Source organism: Lepus europaeus, chromosome 4 (genome assembly GCF_033115175.1).
Source record: "Lepus europaeus isolate LE1 chromosome 4, mLepTim1.pri, whole genome shotgun sequence".
NCBI classification, from domain to species: Eukaryota; Metazoa; Chordata; class Mammalia; order Lagomorpha; family Leporidae; genus Lepus; species Lepus europaeus.
In genome coordinates, this window is record NC_084830.1 from 17,741,590 (window position 1) to 17,767,337 (window position 25,748).

At 42.6% G+C, this 25,748-nt stretch overlaps 1 protein-coding gene across 2 annotated transcripts in view; it reads left to right on the top strand.

Annotated features, from left to right (window-relative positions):
* WASHC5 (WASH complex subunit 5) overlaps positions 1 to 25,748 on the top strand; it is a 72,539-nt gene that overhangs the window by 19,355 nt on the left and 27,436 nt on the right. For both annotated transcript variants that reach the window (XM_062187999.1, XM_062187998.1), the window contains 10 exons: positions 2,797 to 2,910; positions 4,129 to 4,300; positions 8,606 to 8,733; positions 13,003 to 13,132; positions 16,866 to 16,978; positions 18,281 to 18,447; positions 18,524 to 18,599; positions 20,471 to 20,581; positions 21,352 to 21,492; positions 22,779 to 22,859. In XM_062187999.1, coding sequence (XP_062043983.1) covers positions 2,797 to 2,910; positions 4,129 to 4,300; positions 8,606 to 8,733; positions 13,003 to 13,132; positions 16,866 to 16,978; positions 18,281 to 18,447; positions 18,524 to 18,599; positions 20,471 to 20,581; positions 21,352 to 21,492; positions 22,779 to 22,859 — 1,233 coding nt within the window. The remainder of the gene's footprint in view (positions 1 to 2,796; positions 2,911 to 4,128; positions 4,301 to 8,605; positions 8,734 to 13,002; positions 13,133 to 16,865; positions 16,979 to 18,280; positions 18,448 to 18,523; positions 18,600 to 20,470; positions 20,582 to 21,351; positions 21,493 to 22,778; positions 22,860 to 25,748) is intronic.

Below are 25,748 nucleotides of genomic sequence, written 5' to 3' on the forward strand. Positions count from 1 at the left end.
AGTTATATGATACCTATGAGAGGTACACCTTATAACACAGCTTGGCACAACTGAATATAAAAAGATATGGCAGGCACATGCCAACCAACAGAAACTTAGAAAATATCACATGATAGGGAGTTTTAAAGAAAAATATTAAAAGGGAAAAAATTATTTAGAATATTAAAAAGAATACTCTGATGAAATAAATTAACGATTATGAATTTATATGCACCCAATAACATACTCAGAATACATAAAGCAAAAACTTATGGATTCACAAGGAAAAATGGATGACACCACAATCATTATGGAAAATTCCAATACTTTTCTTTCTATGTGTATCCCTGCTCTGCCAAAAATGCATAATAGCTCTTCCCTATGTGCTTGAAAAAGCTGTATATGAAAATTGGATATATGAAAATATTAGATTATGAAGGAAGTCAATACAGTAAAAAAAAAAAATCGATTGCCTACAGACTGTATTCTCTTACTGTAATGCAGTTAAATGACAAACCAGGAGCAGTCATTTCATGCAGTGGTTAAGATGCCGCTTGGGACACATACATCCCATATCAGAGGGCCCAAGTTCAAGTCCCAACGCTGCTCCTGATTCCAGCTTCCTGCTGATGCACACTCTGAGACGCACAGGAGATGTCTCAAGTACTTCAGTCCCTGCCACCCCCGTAGAAGACCCAGACTGAGTGCCAGTTTCTGGCTTTAATTTGGCCCAGCCTCAGCTGTTGCAGGCATTTAGAGAGAGAGCCAGTGGATGGGAAATTGTCTTTGTCTCTGTTTGCTTTTCAAATTAAAAAAAAAATTAGAAAATGACAAATCAGCATTAAAAAGCCATTTTTAAATGTTTGAGGGGAAAAGAATGCAGTCCCAAAGAGACTTTGTGATACAATGAAAATCATAATATAAATTGAAGAACAACTTAAGAGTTACGTGGTATCAAAGTGCTATGCAGCAAAACCTATGGGATGTGACTTCTTGAGTATTCTTTAAAAAATGTATAACCTTGAATACATTTAGTTGAAAAACAAGAAAAATTAAAAATAAATGAGTCCAAAATTGAGTGAAAGGAAATCAATAATATATGAGCAGAAATTGACTGCTACAGAAAAGGAAAATGAGAGATCAGTTCAACCTAGAGGAGGTGTTTGACAAGAGTCAATAGGATAGGTACCTCGTGAGGCTGATCAGAAGAGACAAGCAAACAAAATTAAATATTAGGTTTGGAAAAGAAGACCCTGATACAAGGAAAATGTTTCAAAGTTATAAGAAAACCTATGAATGACTTTGCCAACACATTTGAAAACTCAGAATGGATGATTTTTAAAAATATATGGATTACCAATGTGACTCGAGGTAAAAGGAAACATGAATAGATCAAAAACATTAAGGAAACAGAATAATTTGTGATCAGATCTTATCAGTCTATTAGTTCATTCAAAAAAAAAAAAAAAATCTCCAGGGCCACAGCATTTCAGAGTAAAGTTGAACAAACTGTCAGGTTGCAAATAATCCCTGTCTCCTTGGAGCTGAAGTGGGCAGGTGAAGAACGGCAAGATGAAGGATTTCTTTGCTTTAGTCCAAGGATTCCCACTGTGGGAACTGGGAACACTTGGAAGGGATCAGTGAAGTCAAAACTGGTTTGGTAGTGATACTAAGACACTCTGCCCTTTCACGGTCCTTTTCTGCCCAGTTTACATGGCATTTCCTGAGGCTTTTTGACAGATGATTGCATAGTGAACTGCCCCCACCCGCGGGGTAATCAACTAGGACATGAGGAGGGCAGACCTGAATGGAGAGACAAACCAGACCCGAAAAGGGAGACCAAGACAGTACTCTGATCAAGGTCTCACTTTATTGGAGAAGGAGGTAGCTTATATAGTACAAGGCAAGGATTGTAACAGTCGAGGGCAAGCGGGGTCATCTTACAACATAGTTTAAAGGAATAATTTCACAGGAATCAGCATCAATTTGACAAAGGGAGTTACAGCGAGGTCTTACAGCTACCAGACGTGCTTATCAAGGTACAAGAAAGAGGGCAGTGAAGCCAGATGGCCAAGCGCTAACCATATCAGTGAGCTGTACAAATGGAATTTTCTAGTGACTCCTTCTTACAGGAACACAGTTGAAGGTTAATCTAAACAAAGGCCTATACAGGGAAACCAGCACAGTGGCTCCCAACAGTGGACAAAAGCAGAAGCAGAGGTGTTAGTCCAGCTGTCTTCGGTTAAACCAGGCATTATAGGGATTTCAAAGAAATGTCAAGTGACGCTCACATCTCACAAATTTCTTTATGAAAACTTTGGGGTTTAGGAAAATAAAAGTGATGGGTAATGTGTTTATTATTTTAAATGAATTGATAGTTTTTTAAATTTCTCAGTTTTAACATGCAATATAAATATCAATAATTATAACTCACTTTTTTTTAAAAAAAATAGTTCTTTGAGGCCCTCAGTGACAAAAGAATGTGAAGCCTAAGATGAAAATGTAAACCTCTGCTCTAGTCTCTGCTTCCCTGCTTCTGTTCATTTTTATTTTTATTGATTTTTTTAGTCATCTAAGAATCTAACACACAGGAGTTTGAACGGGAAACCTTGTTTCAGTTCATTTTCCATGAATAACAACCTTGACGCTGTTGTCCTAACGTGCTTATGTGGAAGAACACTTACCTGTATATTTGGGAAACCTTGGTTTTTCTGTGGAATGAAGCTTAAATTGAAGGCTTGGCAGTGTCTTCCTAGGTAGGCCCTTGCCTTGAAGGGCTATGTATGAGTAAATACTGAAGGAATGCCTCTTGTTCAGGTGATCAGCATTTACATGGGGATCACGGTTAATCTGGCCGAAGCTTGGGAACCTTACAAAGCCGCCAAAACTGCCTTAAACAATACCCTGGACCTCTCAAATGTCAAAGAACAGGTAGGTTGTGTCTAATCTGGAAGGATTCTCTAATAATGGCAAGCTTAGTGTATGAGGTAGGAAGTGAGCTAAAGAGATTTCTCAGGGAATTTAAGATGCCCACATAGACATGTCAGTGCAATGATTAATGGCAGGTGTTTTTTTATATTAGAATAAGATAAATGTAGGGTTTTAACCTATGTGGTAAATGTAAATTGGAGATTTGGGTCCTAAGGACTGCTTCATATTCTGAGACAGATCAGTGTGACATTTACTTCAAGACCAAGACCTTCACCACCAACTGAAATTAGTATTTTTTTTTATCAGATAAATGCTAAAGATGGTAACTGAATGTAGATACCATGTCCTGTCATTGTAATTTAAATTTATTATTTCTGATATGCTTGGTAAGCAGCAACACTCAAGTCCTTTAGCCTGGAGTTCGGATACAACAATATTGACACAAAAACCTTCATCATGTTTTATTCAAATAAATTGAATTCTGTAAATAATGCACAGAATAATTTCAATGTTGGCATATCTCCTAGAACTGTATTAGAGGAAGTAGCACTTCCATACTTACCAGTATCAGAACATCAATTTTTTATTAGTAAAATTCCTTTCCCACATTGCATTTCCCTGTTGGTGACATTTAAAAAGTTTCAACATAGTTTTAAGCTGAGTTGACTTTGTTAATGATGTTTAACATTTGACTATTGCCTTAATAAAATAGAATGAAGAAATTTTCAAAAGACTGATTTGAAAACTTAGTTATAATATCCTGAGCTGTATTTCTGTTAAGCTTGCGTCTAACTCTAGAAGTTTAGACATTTGAGTGTTTCTGCTCTGTCCTGCCTCCATTGTCAACGTTATTACCAAGAACAGGCAAGCTTCTGTTTCTTTCCCATGCAGTTTAGAACAGAGGGGCTCTGAGGAAGCACCTGATCCAGTTTGCCATTTGACATCGAAAGAAACCAATACACACACACACACAAAAAAAAAAAAATACAGAGACTAACCCAAAGTCACATCATCAGTGTTTAATCACAGCCAGCCCTAGGATTTAACTTAATTTAAATCTAAGTCTCATGTTCTTTCCAAAATGTCCAATAAACCAGTTGCCTTTGAGCCTTATAACCATAGTCTGTAAATGGTATTATTTGTCAAGGGATTCATTTGAACCTGTTTGATTTTCTAGATAAATCTTTAAAATGTAATTCGAGTTTTTGATTTTCGAAGGCCAGCAGATATGCTACCGTGAGCGAGAGCGTGCATGCGCAGGTGCAGCAGTTTCTGAAGGAGGGTTATTTACGGGAGGAGATGGTTCTGGACACTATCCCAAGGCTGCTGAACTGCCTGCGAGACTGCAACGTTGCCATCCGATGGCTGATGCTTCATACAGCAGACTCAGGTAATGCACAGAGCAGGGTGTTTATATTGTTCCATATGAGGCCTCTCAGAGTGAAGATCTGTGTCGCTGTGCAAAATGGCGTAGCAGGGAGAAAACCCTTGGATGAAAGTCAAGTTGCTTTTTTTAAATTGGTCGTTTTTGTCTCAACTTGGAAACAACCTACCTGAACAGCTGTCTTCTCTCAGGTACTGTCGGGTGCTGGGGAATATGAGGATGTTTAGCTGTTAGTCTGTTCAAGGAGCTTGTCACCGACGGGACTGGGAGATCAAATATATACATGTGCAAAAGGAAAGCTGGACATCTATGGTAGGCAGAATAATGCCCCCAACCCCTTCCTCCGAAGATGCCTGTGCATGTCTAATCCCTGGCACGCATACAGATGTTACATTGAATGGCAGAGGGGGACAAGATTGGTAATCAGCTGACCTTAAAGTAGGAGGATTATCCTGGATGCTCCCAGTGGACTGAGTGTCATCACTGGGGTCCTTAAATTGGGCACATGGAAGCAGAAGAGGCAGAACCCAAGAGATGGCACTGTGCGGGAGATTTGGCCATGGCTGGCTCTGAAGATGGACAGGGCCTAGCCAAGAAATATCGGCAGCTACTGGAAGCTGGAAAAGGCAAGGAAATGGATTCTCCCCGGGAGTATGCAGACTGATACCTTGGTCCTAACCCTGTTGCAGGTTTTTCACCTCTGGAACTGTGAAGAGAATATGTGTGTGCTGTATTAAGTAACTAAGTTTGTGCTAATTTGTTAAGAGTGGCCATTGGAAACTGATATACTGTCCAAGGCAATAAATACCATAGTTAAACTTTTTTTTTAAGGATTTTTTATTTATTTATTTCAGAGGTAGAGTTACAGACAGAGAGAAAGGTCTTCCATCCATTGGTTCACTCCCCAAATGGCTGGAATGACCAGATCTGCACCAATCTGAAGCCAGGAGCTTCTTCTGGGTCTCCCACGAGGGTGCAGGGGCCCAAGGACTTGGACCACCCTCTACTGCTTCCCCAGGCCATAGCAGAGACCTGGATGGGAAGAGGAGCAGCCGGGACTAGAACTGGCACCCATATGGGATGCTGGCGCTGCAGGCAGAGGATTAAACTACTGTGTCATGGTGCTGGACCCCACGTGGTTAAACTTTTAAATCATGTCACTGATCTTTTTTGATCAGTTGAATTTCTTTCACATCAACTCCAGTTCTAATTTGAGGGTTCTACTACTTTTTTTTAAAAATCTATTTATTGATTTGAAAGGCAGAGTTAGAGACAGAAAGAGATCTTCCCTCCTCTGATTTACTTCCAAATGGCCATAACAGCCAGAACTGGACTGGTGTGAAGCCAGGAGCTTCTTCGAGGCCTCCCATGTGGGTACAGGGGCCCAAGGACTTGGGCCATCCTTCGCTGCTTTCTCAGGCACATTAGCAGGGAGCTGGATTGGAAGTGGAGCAGCCAGGACTTGAACCAGCATCCATATGGGATATGGGTTGCCAGCCTTGCAGGCGGCGGCTTTACCCACTGTGCCACAATACCGGCCCCAATTTTACTATATTGATTCTGCTTATAATGGTCTTTACCACAAGTCTTGCCTTCACAAGCGTATAAGCAATCAAGGGCCTCACTTTGTCCTGTTGTAAAACCAGCAGTGGTTTTGTAGTGACTCAGTTGGCCAGAGGGTCCAGGCTTTTATCTTTAGCCACATCTGTTTTCCATTTTTGTGTCTGGCCATTGACCTGATTGCACAAGATCATGATTTGCCAGCAACAAATGATTTGCCTATCTGGGTGTGAGTTAATGCAGGGGAAAGTAACTGCTTGTTTTGCTGTTAGGGTGTTTTATTCAAAGTGTGCAAAAAGGCAGTCAGATTCTTACGCTGCTTCCTGTTAACCCACTGGAGGCATTTCAGCTAGGCTAAGCATGCATCTACAGGGCTGGCAGCCACTCAGGAAACACTCTTGGAAGGTACCTTAGGTAAGCGAGGCTGGCAAGCTGCTGAATCTCTCCCCTAGGCTACCACCCCTGGAGGATCTGTTCCCTCAGTTCCTTGGTTCTGAATTCTACAGGGGCAGATCTGAGTGAAATCATCAGGCCCTGGGAATACTGGAACCAAACTGGTTTGCACCAAGGAGCTGCATATTACACACATTGAAGAATACAGAGTATTTGCCAATGAACTTGATACTTGAGTTCCCTATCCAAGAAGGAAAAGAAATTCATGTCAGAATATTTCTTTCTGAATTAAAATTAATATGAAGACAAATAGAACTCCTGGGTTTACCCTTTGTTTTTTCTGGTAGGCATAAATGATGCTGAAAAAAAAGTATGTGTAATCAGTGTTGCCAGTTCTATTATATTTCTTCCTGGATAGGGTAATGTATGCAAAGCTGGAACTCTGCAGTTTCCCGTTAAACCGAGCCCCTTCTGGTTGTCATGAGTCTCCTTGAGATGGACTGATTCAGAAATCAATGTGCACTTGACCTTTCATATTCATCAGTTCCATATCCACTGAGGCAGTCAATCACAGATCAGAATTATTCAGAAACAGGAAATATGTCTGAACTGTCTATGCATATTTTTCCCTTGTCATTATTCCCTAAACAATTCTATAAAGCAGCTGTTTACATTAGAGTAGATACTATAAATAATTTAGAGATGATTTAAAGTACATGGGAAGATATGTGTAAGGGTGTAATGCAGATACTACCTCATTTTATAAAAGCGACTTGAGCATCCACAGATGTTGGCATCCAGAGGGGGTCCTGGAACCACTCCACGTGGATACCAAGGGAAGAATGTGACACTAAGGCACCAGAACACCCTGTCATCTTTGCTCTTACAACATGGTTGTCTGTGCTTGCCAGACTTCCTGGGATACTGGTGGGGGAGGCTAAGAAAGCATGTGTGTACCCAGTGTAATACTTGTTTTACCACCTAAGGCCTTATGCAGCTAAGAACTTTTTGACAGTATCTGTTGTCTTTCAAGTTTCTGTTTTGACTGTATTTGCAATTTAGATAGCTCTCGTTTATAAGTAATTTTGCTTATCCTATTCTTATTCTTTATTTGATGAATCATTATCCCTGTAATCAAACTCAGCAAAAATATCAATATTTTTTATTCTATTCTTTTCTTTTAACTTATTGTTTATTTTCTTTGAAATAGCTTTGCTTGGTAGCTGATAAGCTAAATTGAGCATCTCAACCTCTAGTGTTTTGTCCCTGAATTGATTACTGCCTAATTTTGTGGCCTTGTCCTTAAGCTCTCTGTGCCTGGATTGTGAGCAATCCAGAAATCTGAGTGTCTACCATGGCGTCACCCATTTACAGGCAAGGATTAGGATGGCCACTGGTCTGGTTCTTCCTCTTTGGAGATGCCATGCCTTGGTGTGGGTAACCCTGCTCTCTGCAGTGTCAGGCAGTCACCAAGACCACCCTGGGTTCTGATACACTCAGAGGACTCAGCATAGGTGGCCACTTGCTATGGCTCATTACAGCAGAAGGAGTGGAAGCAAAACTAGTCATGGAGAAAGGCACATGGGGTGAAGTCCCAAGGAAGCAAGGCACACGCATCTAAGGGTCGTCCTCCAGCGGTCATAGGAATGCGCTTAATTCCACAGCAGTGAGTTATGGTAACACGTGTGAAACGTTGCCAGCCAGCAACATCTCGGCCTCCCAGGACTTTCACTGGGTACTGATCACCTTAACAAGCTCTGCTTGGCGCATACCAAAATTTCCAAACTCCCAGAAGGAAAGCAAATGTGCAGCATGAACTGCATTGTTGGTACAAACTGTTAAGGCATGGTCAGCTGTTCTTATCGGTTCTCACAGTGGGGAAAGCTCCTCCTGAAATCCATGATCCCAGATGCCAACCTTGCATCTAAGGAGCAGTCTCAGGCCTGCCTGTGCACAATGGAGTGGCAAGGGTCAGAGCCTGAACTGACGGCAAGTCTGACAGGACCAAGCAGGAGGCTGCCTACCTAGCAAATGGCACCTGAGGGCCCTGCCCATCTTGTTGGGCAGTCGATAGGAACCAATCCCAGAATGCTTACAGAATTTGGAAACAAACCGTACAGCTTGCTTTCTTCGTCCAGAGATATGTGGGGCTGACATTCCAAGGCAGATTCAATCATAGTCTGTTGCATAGAGGTGCTATATTTCACCATCTCTTACTGGTACACACTTTGCTTACCGCTTTTGATGCTTGTTATTTTCGAAATACTTAAAGTGGGGGAAAGGATTTAAGACTTCACCTTATTTCATAGATACTTTGTACACGTTTAATAAGTAGGTAATTTTCTTCCTTGCCTCTAGCTTGTGACCCAAACAACAAACGCCTTCGTCAGATCAAGGACCAGATTCTAACAGACTCCAGGTACAACCCCAAGATCCTCTTCCAGTTGCTGTTGGATACTGCACAGTTTGAGTTTATACTCAAAGAGGTAAAAACATTGAATCAATAGTCAGCAAAGTCTTAGTTTTGTATGCTGAAAAATATTTTTCAGAATTAGGGTTTACTTGCTGTGTCTGTGATTCAAGGTATAGATTTTGGTTATGTGAGACAGTTCTTATAGAAAAGGGACAAGATTGGCCGGCACTGTGGCTCAACAGGCTAATCCTCTGCCTTGCGGCGCCGGCACACCGGGTTCTAGTCCCGGTCGGGGCGCCGGATTCTGTCCCAGTTGCCCCTCTTCCAGGCCAGCTCTCTGCTGTGGCCAGGGAGGGCAGTGGAGGATGGCCCAAGTGCTTGGGCCCTGCACCCCATGGGAGACCAGGAGAAGCACCTGGCTCCTGCCTTTGGATCAGTGCGGTGTGCCGGCCACAGCGCACCGGCTGCAGTGGCCATTGGAGGGTGAACCAACAGCAAAGGAAGACCTTTCTCTCTGTCTCTCTCTCTCACTGTCCACTCTGCCTGTCAAAAAAAAAAAGGGGGGGACAAGATTAAACCTTTAATAGGCATTTAGTAACTACTATCATTGGGGAAATAGTGATGGGGAAGAAAGGGCATAAAAGTGGAGGTGATGATTTAATAAAGAACACAGATATTGATCAGAAAAATCACTCAAGTGAAGATGTAAATATAAATTCTAAAGGAAAAGAATAGAGTTCTCTGAGCACCTGAAGTAAAGGACCCTGTCCTAGCCTGGAAGACTTTGCAGAGAAGAGAAGCAAGGGCTTCTAAAGGGACCTACAGAAAGGAGCCAGCGTTAGCTAGGCAGAGTAAGGGGCGTGATGGAGAATGTCCAAGGAAGGAAAGAGTATGTCTAAGACCCCTGCGTGGGGAGGAGAGTGATCTGTTCAAGCATCCAAAAGACCAGTTGACTGGAAGGGGGATGATGAGGGAGAAGGGTGGTACAAATGAGGCTGAAAGACAGGTAGGGGCCAGCCCCATGCTAGCTGGGCCTTGCAGGATTTCTATCTATCCTAGTAAAAAGGGTTGGTTATTTTTTTTTATATATTTATTTATGTATTTGAAAGAGAGAGTTACAGAGGGGGTGGGAGGGGAGGGAGACAGATCTTCCATCTGCTGGTTCACTCCCGAGATGACCGCACGGCCAGCCCTGAACCAGGCTGAAGCCAGGAGCCTGTAGCTTCATCCAGGACTCCCATGTGGGTGTGTTTGGGCCATCTTCTGCTGCCTTTCCCAGGCCATTAGCAGGGAGCTGGATCTGAAGTGGAATAGCCAGGACATGAACTGGTGCCCTTATGGGATGCTGGTGCCACAGATGGCGACTTTACCTGCTACGCCACAATGCTGGCTCCTGGTGAAAAGGATTTAAGTAAACGTGTGTGATTTGTATTTGAAAAGGGTCATCTTAGGGTCTTTTAGGAATTCAATTTCTCTGAAGGAAAATTCTGAACTTGGTCTTAACCCCTAAAGAAGCCCCTGTGGGCATAATAAAAATAGGATGCTTGGGAATGCACAAGTTCTGTAGCCAGTCACCTTGGATGTTTGCATCATGTCGGCCCAGGAGCTAGCCCTGGATATTACTGCCATTAGAGCCAATCCTCACCTTGCCTAGGTCTTGTCAGTGGTATACAAAATGTTTCTTTCTCTTCTGGGTGTACAGTGATACTACATGCCCATATCAACTGGTTCAGGAAATGTTGTTGCTCATTAGTGTAATGTGAATATGTGCTGTTTTGAGTGATCTATCTTTGTATAATTCTATAAGATCAGAGAAATTCTGCCCCTTTTTGATATATTTAATAATTCTAATGTTTTCTTTCTGAATGGTAAATAATCACCAAGTACCTACTCTTCCCACCTAGGTGTTAGGAATTAAAAAATGAAGAAGGCTTGCCCTTGACATCCCGGAGTTCTCAGGGTAGTGGGGAAGAAAGACATGGTTAAACCAAGATAGGAAACCAGGAAGGAAAAGGAACTTGGCATCTCATTAGTTCGGGAGTGTAGAATGTCCAGTCCACAGTCATTTAAGGCCTGTGAAATCATCTGGTCTGGCCCTGCCGAGGCAATTGCAGGCAGGACTCAAAATTTGTATGGTCCACAAATGGTGTTAGAACTATCCAAATGGCCGTTGGCAGAAAAAAGGTTCCCCACTTCTGCAGTTGATCTAAGCAAAACTGGCCTTTCAGAGGCAAATGAGAGCTGACCAGAAGAGAGAAATGTCCTCAGGCCAGTTGGAATCATGAGCACCAGGCACTCATGAGTTCTGTCTATAGTGCAGTGGAGTAAGTGGGAATCAGGCCAGGTCTGGGGCATTGAGCTGACCCACGCCTGCATTTCTCATCATGACTCTGTTCTCTGCAATCTATTGCAATACTGTGGCAGCTTCCTTCTGTTTACTAAGGTAGAGAAGAGACAGAAGACAGGCTAAAGGAGCAAAGGAGCACCAACTCATTGTCCGAAGTTTGTATGTTTTGTTTGTTTGCTTTTAGGGGCTAATGCTGTGGCGCAGCAGGTTAAGCTTCCACCTGAAGTGCCAGCATCCCCTATGGGTGCTCCACTTCTGATCCAGCACCCCACGGATGCACCCAGGAAAGCAGCAGACAACGGCCCAAGTCCCTGGACCCTTGTACCCACATGGGAGACCTGAATGAAGCTCCTGGCCCCTGGCATCAACCAGGCACAACCTGGCTGTTGCAGATTTGGGGGGATGAACCAGCCAATGGAGGATCTCTCTCCGTTTGTCCCTGTTTTAAAAATTTATTTATTTGAAAGGCGGAGTGCCAAAGAGAAGTATGTTTTATCTATCGGTTCACACCCCAAATGTCCACAAGAGCCAAGTCTGGGCCAGACTAAGGCCGGGAGACAGGAACTCCCATCTTTGTCTTCCATGTGGGTGGCAGTGACCCAGGTTCCTGAACCATCATCTGCTACCTTCCACAGTGCATTAGGAAGCAGAATTGGAAGCAAAATAGCTGGGACTTGAACTAGTGCTGCGATACGGGATGCTAGCGTCACAGGCAGCGGCTTAACCTGCTGCGCCACGACGCCAGCCCCTTGTTAAAGGGTTTCAAGAAGAGAAAGCTCAAACAGAAAGAAAGGGAAAACATACTCAGTATAAATTGAGCAAAGAAATGTTGTATTTGAATTTCTGCCTTTTCGACATGATTCTTCAACCTGTATTTCTTCTCTGCGCATCCCAAACTTTTCCTAGAATCACTTTCTGATTTTTCTGTAAATGCCATAATTGGACCTGAGTTTCTCCTAACCTTTAAGGGATGGCACACTTCCTCATTCATAAGGACCACCCCCATCCCAGATTCCTTCCTCGAGATAAAAACTTGTGAGTGCATTGAGGAAGGGCTCGAAGCCACTTGGTCTGTGATGAAGCCCTCAGGGCAACTTGGTGTTGGTGCTTTGCTGTTGTTGAATGGCATTGCTTGATCCCTGGCACTCGGATGAAGCAGACTGTAAATTGTTCTCAGTGTTCCCCAACCTCATACTTAGCGCACTTTGTTGATGTGTCATGGCGCTCGACTCACTAAGATTCCTCCTCCACACACGTTGATTCCCTCAGCTGCATCCGGAGTCTCCCTGCCCCTTTGTTCATTTTTCTCAGTGTGCATTTTGATGCTGACAAATGGAAAATTTCTTAAGGTAAAAGTCAGTACTGGGCATACTTATCTCTTAAAATCCTAGTGAAATAAACCCTGTACCTTTGTTGGAGATACCATGTCTTCTAATGAGAAATTAGTGATTAAGTTTTTTCGAGGAAAAAAAAAAATGACCTATGCCCTTTTCTCCTCTTCCCAACTCATGGCATGATTTAAATTTTATGAAAAAGTGAATGAATAAATAGAATTTCTGTGTCCTCAAACAAGAAAGAACCATTGTAGGTAATTTGGTTCATGTTCCAGTCACCCGACAAATAATACAATTGTCCCTGACTGAGTATACTGGAATCACAGGAACTAAAACCAAGAAAGGGCCTTACAACAGCGATCATCAAATGTAATTTCAGATTAAAAATGCTGATTCCTGGGCTTACCCAAGACCTTCTGGGCCAGAATCTTTAGGGGTAGGGCCAGGCGGCGCTTATGAGAACCTCTGTCCTAGTGGGGGTTGAACTTTGCCCCCCAACTTGTATAAAGTAGTAGTGCTTAAGAGGTGGCTGGCACCAGTGTGAGGGTTAATTTGTGGAATGTATTTTTGTGTATCATCAGTTGAGCTTCTCTGAGTCTCTGTAAACTACCTGATCTGGATTTCCCCTTGAGTAAGTAAACCTTTGCTGTGTCTTCGATAGATGTTCAAGCAAATGCTTGCAGAAAAGCAAGCCAAATGGGAGCATTATAAGAAGGAGGGCTCAGAGCGGATGACTGAACTTGCAGATGTCTTTTCGGGAGTGAAACCGCTAACCAGAGTGGAGAAAAATGGTAATGGCTGAAGAGCAGATATTGGTGTGTTTGAAATGTATCTGTGCATTGTTTGAGGTCTTGGAAACTGGCAGAGCCGGAAGTCTTTATGCTTTCATCATTGTATGCTATGACCTCATCGTACCGTACTCTTGCTAATAGAAATCTGAAGTTTTTGGCTGCCTCTGGCTGTATGCTCCCTTGGGCAACATTCAGATCCACTCTGGACTTCCCATGTCCTAGCCTATCCTTGAAATATGCAGTTAAGCTGAACCAAGGGTTCTTAAAACTCTCTGTAGTTCATAGATATGGTTTGGAGAGTCAGAATCCCCCACCCCCATACTGTGCAAAGCTGATGTGTCCATTGGTGTGCATTTTGGGGGGAGGTAGGGTTTATAGCTCTCACAGTCCTCTCAAGGATACTAATAACTGTCAACATGTGTGGCATCTGAAATTCTTGTCTTCTAATCTTCTTGATTCTTATTCACCGAAGCTGCAGGCTGGTTTTTGAAATAAAGCATTGCCCTCGTTTTACTTCAATGATTTTGCTCCTGCTTCTTTGGGAAGTTTTATCTATAAGAAAACTGTAGCAATGTTGTAGTTTTGTAGATAATAAAAACTTTCACATCGCCTCCACTAGACCATCCTGAATTTTCAGGTGACAAATTAAACTATTTTTAAATGTTCAGTATTAGCTCTCAGACCGTTTTGTTTTGTTTTGTTTATTTGTTTTTAAGATTTATCTTGTTTATTTGAAAGGCAGAGTGCTAGAAATGGGGAGACAGAGATCTTCCTTCTGCTGGTTCATTCCTCAGATGGTTGAAATAGCCAGGGTTGGGCCTATCCAAAGTCAGGACCCAGGAGCTTCTTCCAGGTCACCCACATGGGTGCAGAGGCCCAAGGATTTGGACCATCCTCTGATGTTTTCCCAGGCACTTTGGCAGGGAGCTGGATTGGAAGCAGAGCAGCTGGGACTGGAACAGGCCGCTACACCACAACCCCAGCCCCACCAATGAGTTTTTCTTTTTTTAAGAGTTTATTTATTTGAAAGGCAGAGTTACAGAGAGGCAGAGGCAAAGAGAACAAGAGAGAGGTCTTCCATCCACTTGTTCACTCCCCAGATGGCCACAGTGGCCAGAGCTAGGCCAATCCGAAGCCAGGAGACAGGAGCTTCTTCCAGGTCTCCCATGTGAGTGCAGGGGCCTAAGGACTTGGGCCATCCTCCGCTGCTTTCCCAGGCCATAGCAGAGAACTGGATTGGAAGTGAAGCAACTGGGACTCGAACCAGCACGCATATGGGATGCCAGCACTTCAGGCAGTGGCTTTACCCCCGACACCATAGTGCTGGCCCCTCAGACTCATTTTTTATTATGTTACACAATGTAACATTTTATTAATTTTTTTTAACATTGAGAGCTTGCTATTTTTTATTTTGGCTTTTGTTGATTTAGTTGGTCTAAAATGTATTTCTAATCTGTGTAACTGTCCCTATTAGAAAAAGTTGCCCATGGATTTTGATAGGTTGGCAACATGTTGTAACCAAAAACCAAGAACTACCTGCAATAATCTGACCAAATTGATTGTCTAGAACCAGGCTCATTAATAACTGTTATGTTCTCATTTAGGTCCTTAACAAATGCTAGCTTTGTTCCAGAGGTCTTTAAATAATGTCTTATAATTTTTCCTGGCTGTATGGTTTTAGCTTAGTACTACCACACAACTTTCTCATGTGCTCCTTACAGTACCATAAGATAAACACTTTATTCTTACTTTATATGTGAGAAAACCAGAACCTAAAATGTCGTTGTTTGCTGCAGATCACCAAGGTGCAGCACCTGCGTTTGTCCCATTGCCTCAGATTCGGAGTTTGTGTTCCCTTCCTGCTACTCCATAGTGGTCCCTCAGCCCTACAGAAGTCTATACAGTTAGCGCAAGTGTCCTTTGTACCAGTGCTTGAAATAGATTACATACCACAAAGTCTTTTGATGAAGTGAAATCATCCTGTTGGTAAACTGGAAAGCTGTAGGGCATCAGCTGGGTGCGGTGAAACAGCACGGCCCTCACCTTTGGGCAAGCCCCTGTGAGAATTCTACTCTGCCACTTGGTAATGGTGTAACCCTGCATGGATCCTTAGTTTATCTCAGCAGCAGCTTCCCTGTCTGACAAATGCCTGCTGATTCCTGCCTTCATGGACTGTTGTGAAGGGTAGATGAGACAAAACCTAGAATGTTGGGGCCAGCGCTGCAGTGTACTGGGTAGAGCTGCCGCCTGCAGTATCGGCATCCCTTATGGGCACCAGTTCAAGTCCCAGCTGCTCCACTTCCAATCCAGCTCTCTGCTGTGGCCTGGGAGAGCAGTAGAAGACAAGTAGGAGACCCGGAAGAAACTCCTGGCTCCTGGCACAGCTCTGACCATGTGGCCATCTGGGGAGTGAACCAGTGGATAGAAGACCTCTCTTGCTCTCTCTGCCTCTGTCTCTCTAACTCTGCCTTTCAAATAAGTAAATCTTTAAAAAGAAGAAGAACACCTAGAACGTTGTCCGGCACACCGAGGGTGCTGGACCTTGCCCATGCCTTCCCTTTCTCTACTCGAGGAAGTGTCCCTGCTGAGCTGTGAGCGAAGTGGCCTCCACTAACCTGTTCCAACTTCCCCACAGCTCCACACCCCGTCCTCACACTCCCCACAGCTCCTCACTCAGTGTTCGCACTCCCCACAGCTCCTCACTCAGTGTTCGCACTCCCCACAGCTCCACACCCCGTCCTCACACTCCCCACAGCTCCTCACTCAGTGTTCGCACTCCCCACAGCTCCTCACTCAGTGTTCGCACTCCCCACAGCTCCACACCCCGTCCTCACACTCCCCACAGCTCCTCACTCAGTCCTCGCACTCCCCACAGCTCCTCACTCAGTGTTCGCACTCCCCACAGCTCCACACCCCGTCCTCACACTCCCCACAGCTCCTCACTCAGTCCTCGCACTCCCCACAGCTCCTCACTCAGTGTTTGCACTTCCAGTGCCCTCCAAGGCGTGACGTTGTCATTCATGCACTGAAGTGTCTGCCAGGGTTGGCCTTTCCAGGGCTTTCTCCATCTTTGCTTTCCAGGAAACTTTGCCTGGTAACTGTCACAGCCTTCCTTCCTTCCCAACTGCTTTCTGCTCTCACTGCTACCTCTGCACTTATTGTTTTTGTTTTTAAATATTTAGTTACTTATTTGAAAGATACGAGAGAGAGAGAGAGAGGGAGGTCCTCCATCCAATGGTTCACTCCCCAATTGGCCACCATGGCTGGAGCTGTGCTGATCCAAAGCCAGGAGTCAGGAGCTTCTTCCAGGTCTCCCACGCGGGTGCAGGGGCCCAAGGACTTGAGCCATTTTCTACTGCTTTCCCAGGCCATAGCAGAGAGCTGGATCAGAAATGGAGCAGCCAGGATTCGAACCAGTGTCCGTATGGGATGCCAGCACTGAAGGTTTTGGCTTTACCCGCTACGCCACAGCACTGGCCCCTGCACTTACTATTGATAACATGCACTGAGGCCTTCATAGATAAAGCTCTTTATGTAGAAAGTTTATCCTTCTAGATCACAAGCCCCAGGCATTGTTACTCTTTGGAGAATTCCTGGGAGCCCTGTTAGGGGGTTTTAGGGTAAAAGCACTGGGAGTGAAAACTGTATTTGTAAAGGATTATTTACTAAGTTCAAAGCCCAGCCATAGGAATTCCAGCATTTCAGTAGTCTTTCCTTGTTTCTGTATTAATAGAAAATCTTCAAGCTTGGTTCAGAGAGATCTCAAAACAGATACTGTCTTTAAATTATGACGATTCTACTGCTGCAGGCAGAAAAACCGTGCAACTAATACAAGCTTTGGAGGAGGTAAGAAAGTCTTCTTAAATGGCAGTCTTGGGTCGTGAATCATACTTCATAATCCACCAGAAGTCTGCTCCCTACATATATCTAAGAGAATATCTCATCAGAGCAGAGGAAATGTGAATTATTATGCCTATGATATTTTACACAGCCCTAAAATTAGAGGAAGAATTAAATGACCAACATAAAGAGAATGGTAGCCTACACTATGATAACTTTGTCATGGAGAAATATGTAGTCTTGGAAAAAGAATTAGGAAAGAATATTATGGGGAAATATATGATAAGGTGGTTAAAAACAAACAGAATTGTATGGGCACCATTTTTAGGTTTGTGAGTGAGTACCTTGGAAAAACTACAAAGGAACAAAGATGAAAATAGTTCTCTGATCAAGTGGTGTGTTTTCTTTTCTGAAAGAAAAAGTTTATCATTGTTTTATCTACTTGAAGATGATTATACTAAAAAGAAATGATTATATCATACCAGTCTTAAAATTTTAATTTTTTAACTAGGTTTAAAATGGAATAAGAGCATTAGAATAACCATAAAGTCTATTATTTCAGACATCATATAAACTCATAATCTGAAAACCTATCCAACTGGTGTGATTGCACACTTTGAGAGACATAGCTAATATTTTTTCATTTGGTAGCTTTTCTTATAGGCTTTTATTTATTGCAGCAAAGTTCTTAGGATGGTTGCTAAAAATGGCAACACAGTAGAATACTCCATTGTTAGCATGCCACTGTCCCATTCTGGAACAATTTCTCTTTGTATTGCTTCTGATTTGCCTGTTTCTTGGATTTTGTGGTCTATAGTACAACTGTAAACAGCTTTATACATTTCAAATGCTTTTTATCTTTTGCCTTATTTGACGTATAGCCCGATCTCTCAGGTTATAGCCATTAAAATTCATCACCCTGTGGAATTATTGTTTTGTTTTAAAGAGTATATCAAACGAACCTAATAATTTAAGTGCCAACACATTGTGATAAAACTTAATTTTTTGGCTATCTTCAGAATTAAAAGAATTTCCCAGTATATGTTTACTTACAGTAAATGGAAAAAGGGTATTTGTACATATGTCCTATATGTACAGGATAATCAGCAATGGCACATTTTCTAATCCTAGAAATTTGTACTATTTTATAACTTGGCATATATATCTTTTGAAATTATAATTTGAAATAAAAATTGCATCGAGACACTATTAGTACATAATGTCCTTATTTGAAGTGTTTTCAAGGAAAAATGAGCACCATCGAGGCTATTCAGATATTTTTAAGTTAACTTTATTTATGTAACACAGGTTCAAGAATTTCACCAGTTGGAATCAAATCTGCAAGTGTGTCAGTTTCTTGCTGACACTCGCAAGTTTCTGCATCAAATGATCAGAACCATTAACATCAAAGAGGAGGTCCTCATCACAATGCAGATCATCGGGGACCTTTCCTTTGCTTGGCAGCTAATCGACAGGTAATGTGCACAGCCTGACAGTCGCCCCTGGGAAGGCCTCCAGCAACATCTTCTTACCATCTGTCTCTCTTTACAGTTTCACATCCATCATGCAAGAAAGCATCAGAGTAAACCCGTCCATGGTGACTAAGCTCAGAGCTACATTCCTAAAGGTACACAAAGAACAATGCAGTCTGAAGACTTATTTATTTATTTGAAAGGCAGAATTACCGAGAAAGAGAGAGAGAGGTCTTCCATCCACTGGTTCACTCCCCAAATGGCCGCGGTGGCTGGGCCTGAGTCAGGCCAAAGCCAATAGCCAGGAGATAATTTTGGGTCTCCCACTTGGGTGCATGGGCCCTAGCACCTGGGCCATCTTCCACTGCTTTCCCAGGCACATTAGCAGGGAGCTCGATCAGAAGCGGAGCAGCCAGAACACAGATTGGTGCCCACAAGTGATGCTGGCATCATAGGCAGCAGTTTAACCAGCTATGCACAACACTGGCCCCAATTTGAGGTATTTTTATAGACTGAAAATTGATAGCAGTTTCAGTGTGGGAGCATGGTTTCAAAAGATGTCAGAAATTTTTGAAGTTTGAATTAATAGGTAAGTTGCAGTATCTTACAGAATATTATTTTAAAATGAAAAAAATGGGTTTTTAAAAATTAGTGTATTGGCCGGCGCCGCGGCTCACTAGGCTAATCCTCCGCCTTGCGGCGCCGGCACACCGGGTTCTAGTCCCGGTTGGGGCGCTGGATTCTGTCCCGGTTGCCCCTCTTCCAGGCCAGCTCTCTGCTGTGGCCCGGGAGTGCAGTGGAGGATGGCCCAAGTGCTTGGGCCCTGCACCTGCATGGGAGACCAGGAGAAGCACCTGGCTCCTGCCATCGGATCAGCGCGGTGCACCGACCGTAGCGCGCTGGCCGTGGCGGCCATTGGAGGGTAAACCAATGGCAAAAGGAAGACCTTTCTCTCTGTCTCTCTCTCACTGTCCACTCTGCCTGTCAAAAAAAAAAAAAAAATTAGTGTATTAAAAATATGTGTTCTTTGGGTTCTTTATTCCCTTGAGGTAAATTAAGCCCTTTTATTCATTATTCACACCTCTGCTACAAACTTGTATCCACTCTAAATGTCAAGAAATAGTGGTAAACACAGGCATGCACCTTGCTCTCAAAGTAATTTCAGATCATGGTAAAGAAACAAATAACTGACTCAGTGTCTTCTGATAGAGTTACCAGATGTATCAATTCAGAGATGCATTTGCTTCCTATTTTAACATCTCTGAAAAAGTGCTTAGTGGAAAAATGGAATTAAAATATAAGTTTATTTTGGTGCGTGTAGTGGAATGAGAAGGCCATGCCAAGGTGCGGTTTTTTTTTTGTTGTTTTTTTGTTTTTTTTTTTTTAAACTTTTATTTAATGAATATAAATTTCCAAAGTACAGCTTATGGGTTACAATGGCTTCCCTCCTCCCATAACTTCCCTCCTACCCGCAACCCTCCCCCCCCCCCACTCCCTTTCCCCTATGCATAGTTTTTTGACAATACGCACGGTCCGTGAACCTTATGAAGACCCCCTCCTAGTTTCTCTTCTGAGTGGCACAGCAAATAATATCAAGTGGCACTCTTACACTTGATGGCATCTTCAATCTGGCAAATTCTATAGTCTCTCAGTCACAATGTCTGATTCCCCGCCAGGAGTCTTCTGTAGCTCTGTGGCTGTCACACTGGAGCCTGCCTCGGAATCACTTGGAGGACTCCTGCAATGCAGTGTTCTGATTAAGTCACCCTGGGGTGGGGCCCAGTGATTTGCATGTCTGTCAGGCTCACAGGTGATGCTGATGCCACTAGTCCAGAGACCACAACTTGAGAACCACTGCTCCAGCAGATAACTGTATTTTTTAAAGACATAAACTGTCAAACTATTGATGGCATTAATGACATTTGGATTGGATAAAGCCCAGATATGTTGTTGTATGTTACATTTCCTGAAAGTTATTTCTAAAACAACTTTTGAAACAGACAGATAACTATTATTTTTCTTTCAGCTTGCCTCTGCCCTCGACCTGCCCCTTCTTCGTATAAATCAGGCAAATAGCCCTGACCTTCTCAGCGTGTCTCAGTATTACTCTGGTGAATTGGTGTCTTATGTGAGAAAGGTAAAAAAACAAAAGAAGCATCAAGCTCATATTCACTTTTCCTGGTTAATTACTACTTTAAATATAAAAGGCACACTTGGGGCCCTGTGAAAAGTACATTTGTGTTCCTTTCCTTTTTTAAAATATTCTAGGAATTTGCAATACAAGAAAATATTTTTACTACTATGTATGTGATAATGTGTAGTATTTTCAAAGAACATTTGTACCTTTTTGTAAAATGCTGGTGATATTTATCTTCATCTTATTTTAGGAATTTTATATGTAGAAACTGATGGATAGAGATTATAGTAGCATAGTCACAGAAGTGGCTGGGACAGGAGCCAGATCTAGAGCCAGCCTATCCCAGCCAGAAACTGATTCAGCTTCTCCTGGGACTTCTGATCCTTGTTTCATATAAAACCTAAATGGAGCAGGGGCCAGACAGGCCTGAATTCAAAATCGATCTGTGTCATACACTAGTTGAGTGCGGTGTCACTTAATATCTTTGAGCCTCAATCTTTTAGAAATCTATAACATAGAAGTGATACCTCCTCTTGCAGCATTTGTAGGAGGGTTAGCCTTGCATTCTATGATCAGTTAATGTTTGAAGGAATGGAACTTTTTGCATTATCAGATATTTAAACAACATTTTAGTTTCCCAGCATCCTCTCTGGTAGACAAATTGCTCTTTGTACATGCCAGTACTCATCTTAGGGGCGTCCCAATATTTGTCAACTAAGCAAAATAAAATAGATGTTCATATATATTTCTTCCTTTCCCTTTTACTAAAGGTTTTGCAGATCATTCCAGAAAGCATGTTCACATCTCTCCTGAAGATCATAAAGCTTCAGACTCACGATATCATTGAAGTGCCTACCCGCCTGGACAAAGACAAGCTGAGGGACTATGCCCAGCTCGGCCCCCGATACGAGGTGCTGTGTCCCTTTGACCTCTGCCTTTGAAAATTCCAACTGCAACCGTGAAATATCACAGGAGTGCATTGCCTGTCTCAGCCTGAGACCAGGAGACCCATTTGGGTTTGCTTTGTCACACTGTCCCTGACAACCACAGATAGACCATTTTAGCCCAGCCCCACCTTCATTCTGGGCGTTTTCTAGTTGTCAGTTAAGGCCTCACTTGCCTGAGTGTTCTCAGTGGAAATGGAACTCAGCTGGTCACTTTTCTTAACTAGTCTTAGTATGTCAGCCTTCGTTCTGTCTGGGCTAGATTGCTCCTTGATTTGCAATAGAATTTTGTCCCAGTAGAATCATCATAATTTGAAAATGTAAGTCAGAAAATGCATTTAAAGCACTTAACCTACTGAACGTCATAGCTTAGCCTAGCATACCTTAGCTGTGTTCAGAACATCACTAAGTCATCTAACACAAAGCTTATTTCATAATACTATAGAGCATTTCATCTCATGTAAGTAACTGAATAATGTACTGAAAGTGAAAAACAATGATTGTACACGTTGACACCTCATGAAGTAAAAAACCCTAAGTTGGGGGCGGTCTTTATACCATACCAGTAGCTAAAAATAATCTATATTCCATTGATTATTTCCAGCATATTTTGAAACTCACTCAATAGTTACACAGCCTCAGAGATGCTATTACCCAAACCCCTCTGCTTTTCTTTCTCCCTGAACTGAAAATGTAAAGATGTGAAAAGTAAAATCAAATGAAAAATTGAAAATGTGATAACCCAGTGTCAATTTCCCATTCTCCTACCCAACTCAAAAGACTACACTAGGAATTCAGATTATCAAGCTTGGTATTTCTAGGTATGTTCAAAACGATAGCCTCTGTCTGCTTCATCAGCATCTCCTGATGTGGTTTGAAAAGAAGGTGGGAGCCAGGAAAGAGATTCCCTCCACAAAGTCTCAACTAGTCTTTTCCAGCTAGACGGGACCAGCCACGTCTTTATTTGATGCGTGAGAAACTGAAGCCCAGAGAAGGGGAAATGATTTGTCAAAGGTTAAAGAACTCATTAATGTCTTCTGGCTTAGATCCCCAAGGTGTGTAATAGTGGTCTTTGAGTTGCACCACAAAACCTCACTTCTGTCCAGGGCATGTGGACTTAGGTATCCAAAGCTGCGTCCTCATTTTTTGTTGTCTTTGCCCATTACAGGACTATTAGCTGGTCATCTTAGCTTTCCATAGATGATGAGTCTTTGGGTGAAGGACTTTATTATACCTCTTTGTCTTTGTTCAAGGTCGCCAAGCTCACTCACGCTATTTCCATTTTTACTGAAGGCATCTTAATGATGAAAACGACTTTGGTTGGCATCATCAAGGTAACGTTTTACTGCCAGTCTGGGTGTCCTTAGCTCGGTTTGTGATAATTATCATGTGTAGGATAGGCAGTGACGTTCTCATCTTGCTGTTAAATGTTCTGATTTTGATCTTCATTTCACTGACTTACTGACAGAGAAAGAGAGAGCATAATAATCTTTATTTCCCATTAATACTTAAAAGCAGTCTCACAGTATAACCTTGGAATTCCTTTGCCTTGTAGTTCTAGAGAAAATGTGTGTTGCTAGTAACTGTTTTACCCAATAGTTATTGTTTTTTTGAGATTTATTTATTTACTTGAAAGAGTTATACAGAGAGAGAGGGAGAGGCAGAGAGAGAAAGGTCTTCCATCCACTGGTTCACTCCCCAGTTGGCTGCAATGGCTGGAGCTGTGCTGATCTGAAGCCAGGAGCCAGGAGCTTCTTCTGGATCTTCCACGCGGGTGCAGCGGTCCAAGGACTTGAGCCATCTTCCACTGCTTTCCCAGGCCATAGCAGAGAGCTGGATCAGAGGAGGAGCAGCCGGGACTAGAACCGGCGCTCATATGGGATGCTGGCACTTCAGGCGGTGGCTTTACCCACTACGCCACAGCGTCAGGCCCCCAAGAGTTATTTAAATCTAAGAAAAATCTATTGTAGTAAATTTTTATAACAGCAAAGAACAAAATGGTTCCATTTTGTTTTAAAGATTTATTTATTTATTTGAAAGTAAGAGTTACACAGAGAGAAGAGAGGCAGAAAGAAAGAGGTCTTCCATCCACTGGTTCACTCCCTAGTTGGCCACAACAGCTGGAGCTGTGCTGATCTGAAGTCAGGAGCCAGGAGCTTCTTCTGGATCTCCTACTTGGGTACAGGGGCCCAAGGACTTGAGCCAAATTCTACTGCTTTCCCAGGCCATAGTGGAGGATTGGAAGTGGAGCAGCCAGCACTCGAACCAGCGCCCATATGGGATGCCAGCACTGCAGGCAGCAGCTTTAACCATTACGCCACGGCACCGGCCCCGAATTTGTTCCATTTTCTTAGGGCAAAATGGATTATTTCTTTTTTTTTTTTTTTTTTTTTTTGACAGGCAGAGTGGACAGTGAGAGAGAGAGATAGAAAGAAAGGTCTTCCTTTTTGCCGTTGGTTCACCCAAATGGATTATTTCTATCTCTCTCTCTGTCTCTGTCTCTCTCTGTCTCTGTCTCTCCCTGTCTCTGTCTCTCCCTTCCCACCTTCCTCTCCTCCTCTTCCGTTTCTTCCTTTTTGGTACTTTTGTTTTGTGCCCCAGGAGTAGAGAGCTAAGATAATCACACAGTTCTGTTCACAGACCATTGTCATCACTGATGCACAAAAGCTCCTCTCATATTTTTCCTTCCTTCTGGATCCCAACTCCTGTAGACAAGCATGCCCCTAAATATGCAAGTATGCTGATTTTTAGCATATGGTGGTATTTTATGTGTGTGTTTTTGATTTATTGGATTCTTATGTTTCTAAGTCTCGTTCTTTTTCCAATTCTTCTCACTAGTTATTGCTTTTGACATTTGTGTTGCTATAGGTCAGATAGTTACTTCTGATTGCTGCATAGAATTGCATTTTTCACTCAGCTACTCCAGGGACAGACACTATGCTCCCCATTAACCCAACCAATGTCTTGAGGAGCATCTCTAAACACACCCCTGCTCCAGAGTCTACACACTCCAGAGTGGGCTATTGGAGCTAAGGGCCTGTTCCTCGTAGTACTGCCACATTGCCTTCTGAATCACTGTTTCTTGTGTACTCACTCAAATCTTTGTCTCTGCTTTGTATTATCTAGTTTTTAATTTTTGTCATCCCAAAGGGTATAAACTATCTCATTTACTATTTCAGTTTAGAGCACTGTGATGACTAGTGATGTGCATGTATGCATAGGTCATTGTACCTTTATGAACATTTATAAGTTTTTAGTAAATGTATAGATATTAAATTGCCTGATTAACCCTTGTATTAGTAAAATCCTAGGAAATAGAGGACATTAATCTAAATAGAAATGAAACTTTGGTATGTGTTTTCTGGAAGTGTAATAAAGGAAATACCATTCTAGCCCCTAGAATACTAATAAATCTGCTCACCATGCATGAAGTCTGATCTCAGTTTAATTTCTCATTAAGTAATCTGAGATGAGAAGCCCTGGCTGGCACTGCCGGGTCACCAGAATAGAAAAGATGGGATAGGGGCTGGCACTGTGGCATAGTGGGTAAAGCCACTGGTTCAAGTCCTGGCTGCTCCACTTCCGATCCAGCTCTCTGCTGTGGCCTGGGAAAGCAGTGGAGGATGGCTCAAGTCTTTGGGCCCCTGCACCTGTGTGGGAGACCGGAAGAAGCTCCTGGCTTCGGATCGGTGCAGCTCTGGCCATTGCAGCCAATTAGAGAGTGAACCAGTGAATGAAGACTTCTCTCTCTCACTCTCTAACTCTGGCTTTCAAATAAAAAAATCTTAAAGAATAACATGTATTGTGATATTAAAGACATACCATTTTATATTATGATTATATCATTTTATATATTGTCATTTAGGTTTTTGAAGTTAAATGTGTGTTTAAGGACAAATCTAGGCACAGATGAGTAGAGGAAAGTCAGGAGGACACATGGAAGAACTGCTAGTTGGTGCCAGCTTCAGGGGAGGGACTGGGAGTGTGAGGAAGGTGTTGTGTGAACGTGCTATGTGAACTTCTCACTGTGAACGCTTCCATAGATTAGTGACAACCCAGGAAGCATTGAAAGAGCCACCTGAAACCTTTAGATCCATGAAAACATTGAACTTTTCCACAAAACCTGTTCTGTTTTTTTTTTTTTTTTTTTTTTTTTTTTTTTTTTAAGATTTATTTATTTATTTGAAAGAGTTACACAGGGAGAGAAAGAGAGGCAGAGAGAG